Here is a 16601-nt window from a genome sequence, read left to right as displayed (position 1 = left end):
AGTCAGTTGCAGGGCAACTGGAGAGTGCCACTGTGGCCAAGGGGAGTCTGGGGTCTGAGTGGGACAAAGCACTGAGACAGACAGGTGGTAAGTGCCACCAGCCTGCCTGTCAGTTGAATGGAAGCACCGAATGGCCCAGGAAGGGGGCCAGAAAGTCCAGGGTGGGGGAGGAACAGGGCAAGGGAGGTTTCAAGCCACTGAGTCGGTGATAGGGCCTCTGGCTGCAGGCAGCTGCAGGTGACAGAGCAGGGAGAAACAGCCATGACAAAGATCCCCACCTATTCACAAAGGCTGAGTGATGCCACCTGCCCGCCCACCCCTTGAGTAGGGAGGAAAGGGGCAGGGGTTCGTGCATATATGGGAAGGTGGGAAGCTGGCAGGCTTCTTGCCCAAGCTTCCACCTTGAAGCCCCCTTACCTACCTCCAGCCAGAGGAAGAGAGGCAGCAGGAGTGGGCAGGGGCCATGGGAGAGTCGGGTCCAGAGAGGGAGGCCTCGTGGTTCCCTCCCTCAGCACACCTTCACACACATACACACATACATGACATGCAGACTCACTCATATACATGCACACGTGCGCACACACACACACGAGCCAGTTGACAGCCTGAGCTAAGAGGGGTGTGGAGTGGCTGGGGGTGGTGGGTCACAATTGGAATCGTGAACAGGTGGCGAGAATGGCTGTAGAAAGATGCATAATTTTGCGTTATCCCTCACAGTGATGGGTTCTCTAAAAGACCTTCCTCCTCTTCTTTCTTCCTCTGTGGCTGAGAGCTCTTCTGTCCCACTTGAGACCCAGGGCGCTTGCTCACCCCCTTTCTCTTGCTCCTGGCCTGAGGCCCCCTGCAGGGGGAGGTGCGCTGTACTGGGTGGCGTCTACATTCTCCACCACAGCCAGCCCAGGGCGGAGAGGAGGGTCAGGGGCCCCGGGGGCCTCGGAGCTGAGTTCTCCAGGGATCCTGGGCCTGGCAAGAAAGAAACAGTCACAGAGGGAGGCTGAGACGGGGAGGCCCTGCAGGTCTCTCCTAGGTGCCTCCTCTCCCTCCAGTCTCCAAGGGCTGCTGTGATCAGAACTGTCTAGGGTTAGGGGTCCCTGTGTCTGCCTCTTCTAGAACTGTTTTGGGTCTCAATAGACTCCCAGATTTTCCCCATTTCCTTTTTACTGGTTAGTCTGGATCCTTGGGGTTTGTTTTTCCCTGTTAAAAATTCTGTCAGCATTTCTACCTTCTAAACCCACCAGAAACTTCAGGAAGCCTATGCTTGTTTGACTGTTTTTTTTTTTAAGTCACCTTTTGTTTTGCTGGGGATGAACTGTGCTGATTTGCACATGCAAAGAAATGCTCTACCGCTGAACTGTACCCCAGCCCCTCACTGGGGGATTCTAGGCAGGGATCTACCACTGAGCTACCCCCAGTCCCTCACTGGGGGATTCTAGGCAGGGATCTACCACTGAGCTACCCCCAGTCCCTCACTGGGGGATTCTAGGCAGGAGTTCTGCCACTGAGCCACACTCCAGCCCCTCGCTGGGGGATTCTAAGCAAATATTAAGCTATAGCCCAGACCTCTCTTTACTTTCTGTTTTACAACAGGGTCTCACTAAGCTGGTTAGGCTGGACCTGCACTTTCCTTAGCGTCTTCAACACCTGCCATAACACCCTGCAATACGAGTCCCTGGCTCAGAGTCACTTTTGACCCAGCTTATTTCTTTGCTCACACTTCTGCACCCAGCCAATAACAGCCTACAGGCTGTGCCCCCAAACAGCTTCAGATGCAGGAATTGGATTCCTGAAGCAGAAAAGTGCTTGTCAGTCATGTGTCAATCACTGTTTAACAGTCTTCAGTGGCCTTGGCATGTAGTGCAGTTAGTCCAGAGCCTCTCACCAATGCCGGGAAGCTCTGAGCTCCCTGTCTCTAAGAGCAGCTGAAGGCTGTCCTTGTCAGACTACCCTCCTTCTTGCACAGGGCTCCCCTTTCTCCAGCAATCCTATCTCAAACCTACCACCCCAATTCTGTCTATATTTTTGCACATATCTGTTTCTTTGATATGCATCTATCAGTCCATTTGTTCAGTGTTTTTCTACTAGACCCTGTGAGTCCCCAGACCTTGAACTCACTATGTAACTTCCTGCCTTCTCTTCCTGGGTGCTGGGATCACAGGTGTGCACCACTGTCCTGGCTTTAAATAGTAATGGGATTTGTGTCTAGAACTTTGTGAATGCCAGGTAAGTACCCTACCCTCTGAGAATCAGTTTGTTCGTTCTGCAGCACCGCTGGGGTTTCCTAAATTCTGGGGCTATTCCTATATATCCACCTCCTTACCCCACCCACTGATATCTGGGCCCCACCGGTGCCCAGCCCCCACAGCCCTGTCCCACCCCGCCGCCCAGCACAGACGCACGCAGGAGCCGCATGGAGGCGCTGGACGCTCCAAGTCGATTGGCTGCTCGACAGGTGTAGTTGCCATAGTGCCTAGCGCTCACGTTGGCGAAGAGAAGCATGGAGCGGGTGCGCTCCGTCTGCACTTTGAGACCCTCCGCCGAGCCGCTGCTTAGCCTGCCGGGGATCCGAATCAGGGTTGGTTTCGGCCTCCCTTGGGGTGCAGTGCCCAGCTCCCCCACAAACATCCAGGCTCCTTTCTTCTCCCAAGAGACTCAGAACTCTACGGAACCCATGTACCCCCACGCCTCCCCGCGGATCCCTTCTCCAAGCACCAGGGCCACTAGTACATTCCCACCATGCGTCCCTAACCCCCAGTGCTCTTAAACTCAGCCCTGGTGGTCTCTTTAAATTTCTCTTCTACACATTTAGCATCGACCCTCGACCCCAGACCTTCTTACGTGGGGTAAAGGTGAGGAGTAATCCTAGCATCCATTATACTGGTGCCTGAAGTAGTCTTTCTTCCAGGAGCCTACAGACCCAGTAACCTAGAAAGTGGACCCTAGACTCTCAGGACCCAGGTCTCCGCACCTTTGCACTGCCAGTTTCTCCATCCTAGCTCTGTGATCTGAGACTTAGGACCTCCCTCTCCTCCCCTCTTCCCTTGGCCTTGCCCAGTGCAGTCCTCACAGCCTGTCATCCTTGTACCACTGGAAATCTGCAGGCGGCACAGCCATGGCTTCGCAACGCAGGAGGGCCGCCCGGCCCAGGGCGGTTCGCGCGCTGGTCACGTCGGTGATAGTCGGGGGATCTTTAGAGAAATAGGGGACAGAGGCACGTCCTTGCTGCATGGGGACTTCAGGGCCCCATTTCAGCACCCTCCTCCTTCAGATCCGAATTCCCACCCAGCTGCCAGCTTCATGCGGCAGACTCCTCCTCCCCATCATCAGGGTCGGCCAGTTCTTCCCCTTGATGCTCACAATTCACTGTGACCAGCACACGGCGGCTGTCAGGCGCGGAGTTCACCCCGTTGTGAGTAATGCATTCGTATTCCCCGGCCTGGCCCCGCTGGATGTCGGAGATTTCCAGAATCTCGCCCTCTGAGGTGAAGCCGTCTGTGGGGGAGGCGGGGAAGGGGGTGCAGGGCCGGACACAAACACTTAACACGGGACAACACGGGCACAACACAGACACACATCAGCAGGGCCTGGAGTGCCCGGGTCAGTAGGAGCCGGGAAGGTCCTATGGGGGCAGGGTGGGACTGAGGTGGGGGGCTGGGAATCTCAAAACCCAGTAGGAAGGGACCTAGAATTTTGCGCAAGAGATCTAGGGATCTGGAATCTTGTGTCATGCTCAGGGGACCCACTTGGGAGTAAGGAGTAAAGCCAGGATATTGGCTTTTGGTTTTCAAGGATCCAGAAAAGGCAGTGGACAGGAGACAGTGAGGGAGGGGTCAGAGTTCTCTTGGATTCAAGAAATTCAGACCTGTTGATTGGATTGGTAATCCAGATACCTGGGATCTTTTGTTTTGTTGTTTGTTTGTTTGTTTTTACCAGACTTGAGTCACAAGTGACCGTTTAGATAGAATTTAGGGCAAGTAGGATCTAGGGTTCCGAAGTCACCAAGGTTCAGGATGAAAGAACAGGAGGCTAGAATGGGTTTCCTGCCCTCAGGGCATAGAAGGAATGGGATCCAGTGATGGTGATTATGGGTTTGCATAAAGTCAGGAAGAGCAAGGGACTGGGCTATCTAGGCGTGCGGATGAAGTGCTGTTGTCCTGACCTGACATGTCAGGCAAGTTGGCTGCACCTTCGGGGGAAACTAGATCTCAGAACTCATAAAGCATGTTGTGGGTAGGAAGGGGAGCTCCTGGTCGCTCTGGATCTATGGCAGGGGTCTAAGAACATGCATTTCTGGAAGATTCCCAGGAGCTGCTAATGCCGAGATCTGGGGACTGTTCAAACATCCAGAAGAGGAGAGGCTAGAACTGCTTCAGGGGGGTGGAATGGCCGGACACTAGATGCAGCCCAGCCTGGGGCCTGAGTTAGGAAAAATCTGTCAGGTGGAGGGAATCGGGCGGGGAGTGTCAGGTGACCTGGGAACAAGAGCCTAGCCTGGTGAGACATGAGGGCCAGGGTGGAATGGAGTCAAGTCACCAGAAGGGCTCCAGGGTTTCAGAGTGAGGGAGTCTGGGACTCCAGCTAGGGATGTGGGAGAATAGAGGGGCCCAGATCACGACGAGGGGAGGATCCTCACCTCGGAGCTGTCTCCAGGTGACAGTGGGCTCTGGCCTTCCCACAGCCAGGCAGAGAAGGTTCACATTGCCCCCTTCATTGACTGCCACGGGTGAGGAGATGTTCACAATGCGGGCAGGGACTGGAGACAGAGGGAGAGTTGGCGTGATCGTGCGTCCCTAGCCACCCAGACCTAAGCTCCACTGTTTCAGACCCAAGATCAGGCCCAGAATTACAGATCCCACCCCCATTAGACCCAGGGGTGTGGGCTCAAACCCTCCCCACTCACCATGGGTGTAGACTGCACACTACAGCCCTTCACCCTCAGATCCAGGGTCCAGATGTCAGCCCTGCCTCCCACCCAAGAGTCATACTCAGACGCAAGCTCATTTCTTCAGACTCTGAGGTGCAGACCTCAGCTCCCCCTTGATCCAGGACTCCAGACTTTAGCCCTCCTCCCTCACACCCAGGAGTGCACACCCTAACCCTCCTTCTTCTTGTCTTGGGGAAATGAGTGCAAACAGGGAGAGACAGGCAGGCTGGTGTGTTTCCAGAAGAGTGCCCACTCATGGGCAGTCTCGGTCACACGGCTCAGCAAATGCTCTGGGCTGTAGCTGAGTACCCCTCCCACACCTTGTTGGAGAGCCGCTGTGGTGCCGCTGTGGTGCAGGGTGAAGCAGCTCATGCTCCACTCACTTATATCCCAGGGCAGTGATCAGCACTGGGATGAGTGCACACAGGGCTCCTAGCCCTGACCATTCTGCAGGCCTGCCTTCCTGTCCCTCCCCACTTGTCTTCATCTTCACACAGGGCTCACCATGCACGATGAGGTAGACCTGAGTGGTGTAGGGCTGGTGGCGGGTCTGGAAGGAGCAGGTATAGAGGCCCTCATCACCAAGCCCCACCTGGGTGATGAGGATTGAGAACTCTTCAGGGGTGTTGATGAGCAGCCGCACCCGGGGGTCACTGGTCCAGCGGTCATTTCCTGCATACAGGATGTTGGAGCGGTTCAGCCAGGCCACTCTGGTCACATGCTCATCAATGAAGCAGCTGGGGAGGAAGCCGACAATAAGAAGAGAAGGCAAGGGCTCCCCCATCAACTGCCAGTACACCTGCAGGACCCTGGGTGGCAGACCTCAGAGAGGGAAGAGGCCTGGAAGTAAGACTTCTGAGGGACTGCTGTGTGTTAGGGAGGGAGGGGAGGACTGACTCAGAAGTGGGAAAAGGGTGGGGGACAGAGACCCTGAGAGAGAAAAACAAAGACAAGTGGGGAGAGATAGACAGAAAGCAAGAAAGATGGGGCAGAGATCCTAAAAAAGGAGACAGGAAGGAAGGGAGGGAGGGAGGGAGAAGAGAGAGAGAGAGAGAGAGAGAGAGAGAGAGAGAGAGAGAGAGAGAGAGAGAGAGAGAGCGAGAGAGAGAGAGAGAGAGAGAGAGAGCAAGGGACAGGGACCCAGGTGGGAAGAGAGCCCACTGAGGAGAAGACCCCAGAGACTGATAATCCTCGCTCTTCCCTAGCACTCATGGTTTGCAGGGTTCTGAATCCTAGCAGTTCCCATCTCATCACTTTTAAGAAGACAGTAAGGTCCACAGGTGGAGCTGGGCTTAGTGTCCACATCCCTCACAGCTGGCTCCAGATGCAGCTGATGGCACTCTGGGCTTGTGCATACAGGGTGGGTGGAGCTTCAGGCTGCCTGAGCGGAGCCCCAACAGGGATATACCTGAGGGTGGCGTTGTCACCTTCACACACTGTGTAGTTGTCCGCAGGCGAGCTGAATTCCAGGCTCTGGGACAGCAGCCCTGCAGAAGGGAGGGGATTGTTCAGCCTTGGCAGCTGGAGTGGGGCCAGCTGTGACAAATACTCTGTTCATAGACACGTGGTTTTGGTTACACAGACACCTGCATTCACTGCTACAGAATGTATTGTTTTCAGAAATTCACACACAGGTACATACTCAGACTAGACCAATATGCCATGTCCCATCCTCTGGGTCTGCTCTGACTCATAAACAGAATGGAACTCTTGTGGAACAGCTCACTTACAGAGCTGATGCCCAATCTCAATCCATACATACAGACAAATGTGCATGCAGAGAAATATATGCACATTGGTGCATGTGCACACAGACACATCTACACACCCAGACATATGTATGCACATATCAAACACAGTGCCACAGACATACAGACACATCTAAGCACTCAGCTATAGACCACATACGCATGCAAAGTAAAGTGTTCAGAGACTCCCAGTTACACAGTATGGAACACTGTCCCCTGGTCATGACAAGACTGCTGTCTTGACAGCAGAGGACCACACAAGGCATTGCAGGACTGCACTTGTGGAAATGGTGCTCTCAAAACACTGGAGGCAGCATTAGAACTGGTCACACCAGCTCACGAGGTAGCACAGAGAAGCCCCACAGCAGGAGCCTTGCTAGCTATGCTGCGGATGTGCAGGGGGCAACTCTTTGACGGTGGAGCTGCCTGCATGTTCCCCTCATGCCTGTGAGTCACTCTGTCCCACACTCCTGTGAGAAAGCCCATTTGAACTCGTTGGTCCACCAAGCTAGACTTGCATTTCAGAATTATTTCCTCAGTGTACTGCTGTGCCCTGTCTGGGGTGAGTAGACATTTCCTTTTGTTGTTGTGTGGTATGTGCATGTGCACAGGGGTGCCCTTGGAGAGGGCATCAGATCCCCTGGAGTTGGAGTTACAGGCAACTGTTAGCTGTTTGATGTGGGTGCTGGGCACTGAATCAGTCCTCCTCAGGAGTAGCAACTGCCTTCACTACTGAGCCATCTCTTCAGCCCATGGATAGATGTTTATTCAAGTCTCCTCAGGTAAAGTCACACAGTGCATAAATATAATAAACGAGTATGGAGGTATATACAGACACAGGTATCATGTATAATAAACAAGTATGGAGGTATATACAGACACAGGTATCATGTATAATAAACAAGTATGGAGGTATATACAGACACAGGTATCATGCATACATACAAGTGCTCAAGACTCACATGCATACACACACGCACACACAGAGACACACTGTTCACAGTCACACACACAGACTGTTGAGCATACAGTACACTGACACTCATGCACACAACAAATATATTTGCAACAAATATACACATGTACATTGAGCAAGATGCACGTAACATACATTAATTCAGACATGCATGTGCAGACACACAGAGGGTAACAGATCCTAAACATGGGCTTGCATCCACACCTTTAGATATCCCATGTGGCTGAACACAGACCTTCACACATATACACACACAGCTGCCAGACACAGTTGGCATGCCAGTGCTCACAGGGCACACACAGGCCTGCCTGCATGCACCAGTGTGGCCTGGTCACACCACCATTCAAGTCTCTGTAAATTAGGGCCAGCAGAGCTGGACCAGGGCCAGGGAGTGGGGGCAAAGCAGACTGCACTAAGAGGAGGTCTGGCTGGATGACCTTGGATGATTGGAGCCGGAGGGCCCTGAGAGGGCTGCCCTGCCCCCAGCTGGGGAAAGGAGCTAATTAATCTAATGAATTAATTGCCCGTGGTATCCCAATGACTCCCTGGGGGCCTCTCAATCAACAGCCCCTCAGGATGGGGCTAGGACAGAAACAATGTAGCAGGCTGGTTAGGCCTGGGGTTTGGGTCTGAGCCCAGGAGCCTCTCAGCCTGGGGTCATCCAGGCCAGAGCCATTGTCGTTCTGTAAGAAGCCCAAGCAGGAAACTTGTCACATATGCTCAGGTAACAATGGGATGTGTACACACATATGGGCTCCACCAGGGACTAGGAAAAACCCAAAGCCAAGGCTAAGCCTTGTGATAGACACGGTTATGGCCCAGGTCAAAGGTGCTCCCACAGCCCCAGACACATGTCTGGCAGAAGGTCACTTGCAGAATCAGGAGCAGACACACTCAGAACGCCAAAGGCCAAACCACACTGGTGCATCAAATCACCCAGCTGTTCCTTCACGGTTCCACTGACAACAGCCTTGCACACCATACGCAGCTGTAAGGTCCTCTCAGGTTGTAGAGCACAGTCCCTGCACCCACTTAGGAAGGTTCTGGGTCCTTCTTGCACAAAGCTACCACTTGTCCAAGGGGACAGACCACTGCACTCTCACATCCCCTTCAACAGACAGGTGCTGCCCTGTCTAAGAGTCTGTAATTCTTACATAGTAAATCATGCTGTCACCTCTGACACACGCATGCATGCACACATACACGCACATGAGTGTGCGCACACACACACACACACCCCTAGACCAAAGGAAGTGAGGGAATGTGACAAACCAGTTCAGGAGCACAGCCATGTTTGGTACCACGATCTCTTCATAAGCTCACCCACACAGATACACCCCGCAGCGTGCCGAACTCCTGTAGTGTCCTAGACACGGCCCTCAACCTTGGCCATCAAGGGCTGAAGTTTCTGGGGCATTGTAGGGTACCTAGATACCCCACCCTATGGTAGTGACAACACAGGACACCCACAGAGACTGCTGGTATCCCAGCGCTCTGAAGAGAGGAAGACTTCAGAGCTGGTATGTCCACTCACACAGGCTCAGTGTGCGAACAGTGGAGGCCCATGTCACAGGGGAGCCCTCAGCCACAGGTTCTCAGACAGAGGGACGCACAGAGGCACCCCTTGCCATGGAACTCTTCCCAAGACTGGCACGCCACTTCTGAAGCTCTGAGCAGCCCTGGGACCAAGGCTTCCGGTCAAGTCCTAGAGTCAGCGTCACTCTCTGCCTCCGGCCCCCGGGCTATGTGTAGCCCTCCATTCACTAAACCTCAAACCCTTCTTCTAGCACACGTGAACTCCAGCCTCTGTGCTCAGGTCATAATCTTGAATCAAGGTGGTCTTGTGGACGGTCCTAGGAGACATGATAAATGAGCCTGTCCCTTAATGAGCCTTTAGCTCCTTGCCTATGAATATGGATACCACAGACCACAGACCTTTATACATGTATTTTTAAAAACTGACCCTGGAATCAGGTGCTGTGCAATCTGGGCTTCATTTAAAGAGCATAGCAGGCAGGCATTCATTTACCCAAAGACAATCTTTTTTAAAAAAGTCTTTCTTTTCTTCCCTTTTTCTTTTCACTTTTTCTTTTCTTTTTCCTATTTTGAAACAGGTTCTATGTTTGAGAGTTTTTTTTTTTTTTTTTGTTTTTCGAGACAGGGTTTCTCTGTAGCTTTGGTGCCCGTCCTGGAACTAGCTCTTGTAGCCCAGGCTGGCCTCGAGATTTTTTTTTGAGACATAGTCCTGGCTGTCCTGGAATTCACTATGTGGACCAGCATGGTCTTGAACTCACAGAGATCTGCCTGCCTCTGTCTCCTGAGTACTGGGATTAAAGGCGTGAATCCACACCTGACCCCAAAGTCAAACTCCACAACCTGATTCCTCTCCATATTGCCTGAGTTTCTCGATTGTGGCCATGTGTGGGACTCCTCTGGGGCTACAGCATGATACAGTGCAGTGCCTGGCCCACAGAAAGCCTCAGAAGATGTTGAATTATCAATGTGGAAACCCAGCTAGGAGCACTCCCACATTCTGTCAGGCCTGCTCTTCCTTCCCAGAGTCTGGGCATTCTCCATTATCACTAAACTCACACATGACACTGCAGCTCTCCTACAGACTGGACGCGTTCTGGGGGCAGAGCCTCATTGTGACTCAGATCTATGTCCCTAGTGTCCCCCAGCTCCCCCGGGAGTCTTCTTGGAAACAGTTGTTGTCCAAATAAAAATGGATGCGTCTGACTCTTGAACTCTTTCTCCTTCCTCAAGACCCCATTCAGGAAGAGCTCTGTGACTGCTCAGGGAAGAGACCCCATGCCCTGTTCTAGGCGGCCAGTTTGGCCGTCTATAGCACCTCCCTCACCTGATCTGGAATTTCTGGATGCTGTGATTAAGAACACCCACTTATTTGTACTTTATGTGTACATGTGTGTACCTGTGTAAGTCTATTGCACCATGTACATGCAGAAGCCTCCACAGAAACCAGAAGAGGGTATTGGATTTCCTGGGACTGTGAGCTGCCATAGAGTGCTGGGAGCCAAACCCAGGTCTTCTGCAAGAGCAGCAAATGCTCTTTCCTACTGAGCTGTCTCTTCAGTCCACATGTTTGATTTTTATCTGTCTGACCCAGAAATGTGCCTTGCTTAGGTCAGGGAGGGGTCTGGAGAGGAAATATAGGGTTCTAAAGCCATGTAACAGACCTCAAAGGCTAGGAAGCCCAGAGTCTACCCTTTCATGTCTTGACTACACATTCCCGTGGGTTGAGCCTCGGTTTCCCCTTCTGGAGAAAACAAAGAATAAGAATTCAGTGCAACTTCTTCTGAACACTGCCTTGAGAGGACACAAGCAGACGGCACGCTGAGCTCAGCAGCTGACGTGTAACACGGGCTGAGAGTGTGTCCAGAGCGCATCCTTCTAAAGAACTGCATGCTTCTCTTGCTAGCCTGGTGTCAGCCTCGCTGACTGGGGCGAGGAGAGGACTGTCTGGTCAGCCGACATTTCTGAGATCTGTCACTCCTGTCAATATTGACATCTTCTCAATATATGTTCTAGCAACCCTGTCTCAGTTTCCCCTACGAGAAAAGGCAGAGTCCCAGCATCAACGCTCACCTCTGTCCCTCAGGTACAAAAGTCTCTCCATCTTTCTGGGACTCAGTTTCCCCATTGACAAATGAAAACGATGATTAGCCTCCCTCTCTTACTGGAGATAGGGTAGATTAGAGAGACATCGTGAAAATCAGACCTGGTAGCTCATGCCTGGAACCCTGGCACTTGGAAGGTGAGGCAGGAAGAGTTCCCCAAATCTGAGGCCAGCTTGACTACAGAGTTCCAAGCCAGCCTGGACTAGAGTGAGTTTCAGGCCAGTTTCAAAAATATAGTAAGACTGGGCGTTCTATGTAATAACATTCATTCATTCATTTATGTGTAATATGTTATATAAATATATAATAACAAGCTGAGGAGGAGAGCTGAATCCTGTGAGAACAGGGTTCTCTCAGGCCACTGCCCTTGTGAGATTTCCAGTCTAGACTAACAGAATAAATCAATAAACAGAGGTCATGGGAGGAAGAGGTTTCTAACAAGCTCTATGTTCAGAAATTAGAAGTGAGAGTCTTTAGGGATCCTGGATGAACCCCAGGCAAACCTGGGATGAGGACTGCCCCAGGAGGGCCGCAGAGGTGATAATCTCTGGCTTGACTGGCACCGAAAGCCCACCTCTCTGCTGAACTCACGTGAGGCCTGCAAGCTGCACACCAGGCAGCCCCTTCTGCGGTCGACAGCTCAGGGCCTTTACGCCCACTGCTTTTCTTGGGACCTGGAAAACCAAGGCTGGCTTCTCTCTTCCTTCAGGCCTTAACCCCTTCTCAACTTCCTAGGAGTGGCTTCCTGGATCGGCCTCCTCCAAAATGGACACCATGTCCTCCAGGGCGTCTTCCCTCCCTCTCTGAGGTGATCTATCGAATTGTTTGCCAGGGTTTGTTTCTCAGCTGATTCTTGATCTTTGTCTTTTCATTGTAAGCTCTGTGAGGGAGTGCTTAGTGTGGCTTGCTCCGTATCCCAGCCCACAGCACATTTCTCGGGTGTCAGAATGGCAGTGTACACAACACTCAGGTGTGGCGGGACACAGCTGTGATCCTGGCGCTGAGGACGTGTGTGAGGCCAGCCTGCGCTACCCACAAGGCAGAACAATACCTTCTGAGTTCTGACAACCTGGTACAAGCCCCTGGACCCACACAGTGGAAGCAGAGAACTGACTCCCACAAATTGTCCTCTGACCCCCACTAAAAATTAAGTAAATGCAACATAAAATATGTAATATATAAAAAAACAATGACAAGGAAACAAAGGATCAAGAGTCAGAGTATGGTACAGGGTGCAAAGGCTGTGGAATGGGCTTCAGTCCTGACTGCAGTGCTGCAGTGTGCATGCCCTCTCCCCTGCAGCTGCCCCCAGGAGCAAAGGGCATCCCCCTTTCTCCACCAATTCGCTCACTGTTGAGTTTTTTGATGGAGTTAGTTTTGAGACAGGGTCTCAGATAGCCCAGGCTAGCTCAGTAGTAAAGACTCACCTTGAACCTCTGATCTTCCTGCCTCTGCCTCCCAATGCAGAGAGACAGGTGCATACCACCACGCTCAGCTTACACAGCTCTGGGGATCGAACCCAGGGCCTCCTGCATGCTAGTCAAGCAGTACCAACTGAGCCACATCCCCAGCCAGTATAGCTTCACTTTGTGAATGAATATATAAATGTGTGGACAGTGTTGGCATAAAGGATTTGGGGGTGGGGAACTAAATGTGCATTCATAGTTACATAGCCAGGAATATAATACATAGCTAAGTGTAAGTAAGCCAAAGAAATAGGCTGACTTAATTTCTGTTTTAAGAAGAAAACACTGCCAAGAACAAACCAGGCCTTCTTTGCTTTGGATTGAAGAAAGTTGTGTGGAATGAATTTGTCCTGAAAGACAGAGAAAGCTGGGGGACTTTGCTCCTCTGCTGCCTGGCTCTTGATCCACCAGCTTCTCTCGGGTGTGCATGAGACCTGGGCATGCCAGCCCACATTCACATCCCAGAGTCTATGAAAAAGAGGCAGGAGGATTGCCTTCAGTTCAAAGCCAGCCTGGTCTACATATTCCAGGCCAATCATGGCTACATATTAAGACCCTGCTCAAAGAAAAAAGAAGAAGAAGAAGAAGAAGAAGAAGAAGAGGAGGAGGAGGAGGAGGAGGAGGAGGAGGAGGAGGAGGAGGAGGAGGAGGAGGAGGAGGAGGAGAACTGTCGGAGAAGGTAGACGCCCACGCCTGTAATCACAGCATTTGAGCACTTGGAAGACTGAGACAGGAGAATCACCTTGAATTCAAGGCCAGCTTGTACTACATAGTGAGACTCTGACTAGAAAAATCCGTGACTACACGTGAGAAAGCTGGGGTTGGGGGCTTGGTTCTTCCATGCTCTTCATGAAAAACTTGAGTTAAAAAAAAAAGAAGGTATTATTTTTCATACTTTACAAAACAAGGTGTGTCCCCACCCCCAAGTAGCAGTAGAATATGAATGAGGCACCTGTCTAACAGGTAGATTTATCTTGGTCCAACCCACTGGGTCCCACTTTCTCTCACTCTCAGGTTTCATTGATCAAGGTCATATGGCTTTGCCAGAGTCACCACCCCCGCCCCCAGGGGAGGACCCCAAGAGAGGCACATAATGATTTCTGAGAGGCAAATGGGACTGTACCTTAAGATGAGAGTTGGGTGGAGGCCAGGGGTCAAGGAGGTACAGTGAAGGGGAGGCAGAAACAGATGCAGAGTGAGCAAGGGATGCAAGGGATGCAGTCTGAGTGAGGGAGTAAGCAAAGAGGGACTCAGTCAACAGAGATCAGTCTGAGAGGCAGATGTGCCACTGTGCTGAGCACAGCAGGGATGGAAGGAGACGGTCAAAGGGGGTCCACAAATGCCCTCCCCAGATGGATCTGCGTGGGGGCGTCCTGCGTGGGCAGGGTTGTTTATGTGACTCTGTAGTCTGCAGGTGTGGCTTGGCTAGGATACTGTGATGTTTATGTGACTGTGGGTGACTTGATTGGAGACCCAGAGTAACTGTTTCCCTGGGGGCTGCTGGGGTACAATGTTGGGTCCCTGGTGGCATAACGTGTCCCTGATTCTGTGATGCTTGATTGGACAGAGCCTGGAGGAAGTGATGTGGAACCGCCTGGTTAACACTTTCTTGGCTTCCTAGGTACCGAAAGCTCAGTCTTCACCCCATCCCTCTCCCTTCTGTGCCCTCAGAGCCTTTTCCTTGACCATACTCTCCTTGACAGGCCCGGCAGGGAAAGCAGTTCAGACATCCATTCTCAAGGCACGGCTCACAGCTGCTGTTAGAGGGTCTTTAGGCCCACTGGACCGGTTGAGACCATTGTGACTGGCATTAGCTCTCCTGTCCTACCTTCTCCAGCCCACTGTCGCCCTTCACCTGTCCATTTCTCCATCCAAATTTCATTCAATCCAAGACTAGATCAGAATCCTTAGCCCAGTACCCCAACTTCCTGGCTTCCCAAGATCATCTCCCAATAAACTGCAGCACCCCAAATGCCTACACTTTCAGTGCGAGTGAGTTCCAGCCCCTTCCCTGATTTCCCTGGGTCTGGGTTTTCAGTCTGTGGACATTCTGTCCTCATTGCTTGCTGACCCTGGAAGACACTCCCTCCTCTACCTCTGCCTAAAGACGCAGAGGCAGTGCCCTGTCCCCAGGCAAAGACTGCGCAGGGGACCCTCTCCAAAACGCAAGACAAGACCCCCTCCACACACGGGGCATCATTCCAGCCTGGCACCCCAACTCAGTTTGGAGACTCTGCCCAGACGGAAACTGTCACCCCAATGTCTGAGCCCCTCCCTGACCTAAAGCCGTACATCCCTGCCGCCCCAGGCCGGCAGCAGGTGTCGGCGACCCTCTTGCTAGTGATGGAACAGCTGACGATGGGAACGTGCACCCCTGAAACCCCGCGCATCCATGCACCCAAGGACCCCTGCCCAGCCAAGGACTGCCTCCGGGTACCCGGCTCCAGACCTCCGCATACCCTCAACCCCGAGGGGTCCCTCCCTGCCCGCCTCCGCCCCGGCCCTGTACCCCCTTCCGGGACCCCGGCGTTCCCGCCGAGTCCCCCGCCCCCGGCGCTGCGGTACCTCGGCTGATGACGGCCAGACCGGCCAGGGCGGCGGCGGCGAGGAGCCGGAGCCGGGCCCCGGGCGCAGGGGGGGGCATCGCGGCGGCGCGGAAGGGGAGGGGAGGGGGCGGTCGGGGCGCGCGAGCCTGGGGGAGAGGGGGAGGGGGAGGGGGACCCCGCCTGCGGCTGCACCGGCCCAGGGGGCGGCGGGGGCGGGGGGAGGGGGCTGGGGGGGCGCGACGAGGCGGCCTGAGCTGCTGCAGACCCGGGGAGGGGGGGTGGCGCTGACGGGCAGGGAGACCGGCCAATCAGGGCAAGCGGGGGGCCGCGGAGGCGGGGCCGGGGGGGGATTGCTCGTTGGAGGGAGAGGCCTTTGTTACTGTGGCCCGGCCCTTCCCCCGCCCTCCCCCGGGCCACAGGCGTCCTCCAGGTCTCCAGAATCCTGGCCGGAGATGCACTTCATCCAGCTACCTCCTTCTGCAGGAGCCAAAACCTCCTCCCCAGAACCAGGTCCTGTCCCTCCTCTCCCAGACTCAAGGTGTGCAGACCCCAGATCCTCCTCCCTTAGTCACAGGAGTCTAGACCCAGTCTTCCTCCCCTAGACTTAGAGTCCGAGAGAAGCCCCCAAGGAAAGACCAGCAGCCATGTATGCAATAACAAGAACACTTTATTAATTCTAACGTTGGGATGGCACATGGTGACCCCCGCCCCCCAAGAAGGTCGCAAGCTCCTTTTAAGCAGAGTTGGGGGAATTCCAGGGAGCAGGAATTAATCTGGGGCTGATTGGTGGAGGAAAGATTAGTCTGGGGGCTGATTGGTGGGAGGTCCTAGTGGTTAGAGACCTTCCAGGAGCAGGGTAGGGAAAACTCATTAGTTATCAGGAGACTGGGGGGCTCCTGCTGAGCCAGTAAAGGGGCTTTGGGGGCCTGCTGAGCGTGCAGAAGGCTGTGGGGCGCCTGCTGATTGGTTGCTCCTAAGTTGTGGTTTTCTTGAGGGCTGTCTGTAAACAGCTCTGTCCCATTTTAGTGAACCAAAACTAAGGCCTAGTCTCTCTCAGGCTACTATGAGAGCCTGGTCTGCCCCCCTCCCCCCGCCCATCCCCAACCTTCTCAAGACCCTGGTGCCAAAGCCACAGCCTCCTTCCTCAGGCCCAGATACACAAACTCCAACCTCCTCCATCAGACCCTAGGAGTCCTGTGTCCAGCCTCCTCCCTCACACCCAGATGTCCAGACCCCAGTCCTCCTCCTTAGACAAGGTCCAATCTCAGCTTCCTTCCTCAGACCCAGGAATCCAATCTCCCTCCCC

At 53.4% G+C, this 16601-nt stretch overlaps 1 protein-coding gene across 1 annotated transcript; it reads right to left on the bottom strand.

Moving 5' to 3' along the window:
* Positions 1 to 667: 667 nt before the first annotated feature.
* Positions 668 to 15462, bottom strand: Iglon5 (IgLON family member 5). Its single transcript, XM_057756564.1, has 8 exons — positions 15315 to 15462; positions 6330 to 6408; positions 5426 to 5658; positions 4631 to 4750; positions 3355 to 3489; positions 3065 to 3185; positions 2397 to 2551; positions 668 to 963 (listed from the first exon to the last, which is right to left on the bottom strand). Exons 1-8 carry the CDS (start codon positions 15391 to 15393, stop codon positions 875 to 877), a joined length of 1011 nt encoding a protein of 336 aa, XP_057612547.1. The 5' UTR covers positions 15394 to 15462; the 3' UTR covers positions 668 to 874.
* Between the last annotated feature and the right edge of the window lie 1139 nt (positions 15463 to 16601).

Source organism: Chionomys nivalis, chromosome 23, assembly GCF_950005125.1.
Source record: "Chionomys nivalis chromosome 23, mChiNiv1.1, whole genome shotgun sequence".
In the NCBI taxonomy this organism is placed as follows: Eukaryota; Metazoa; Chordata; class Mammalia; order Rodentia; family Cricetidae; genus Chionomys; species Chionomys nivalis.
This window is presented reverse-complemented; position numbering and strand designations above follow the sequence as displayed.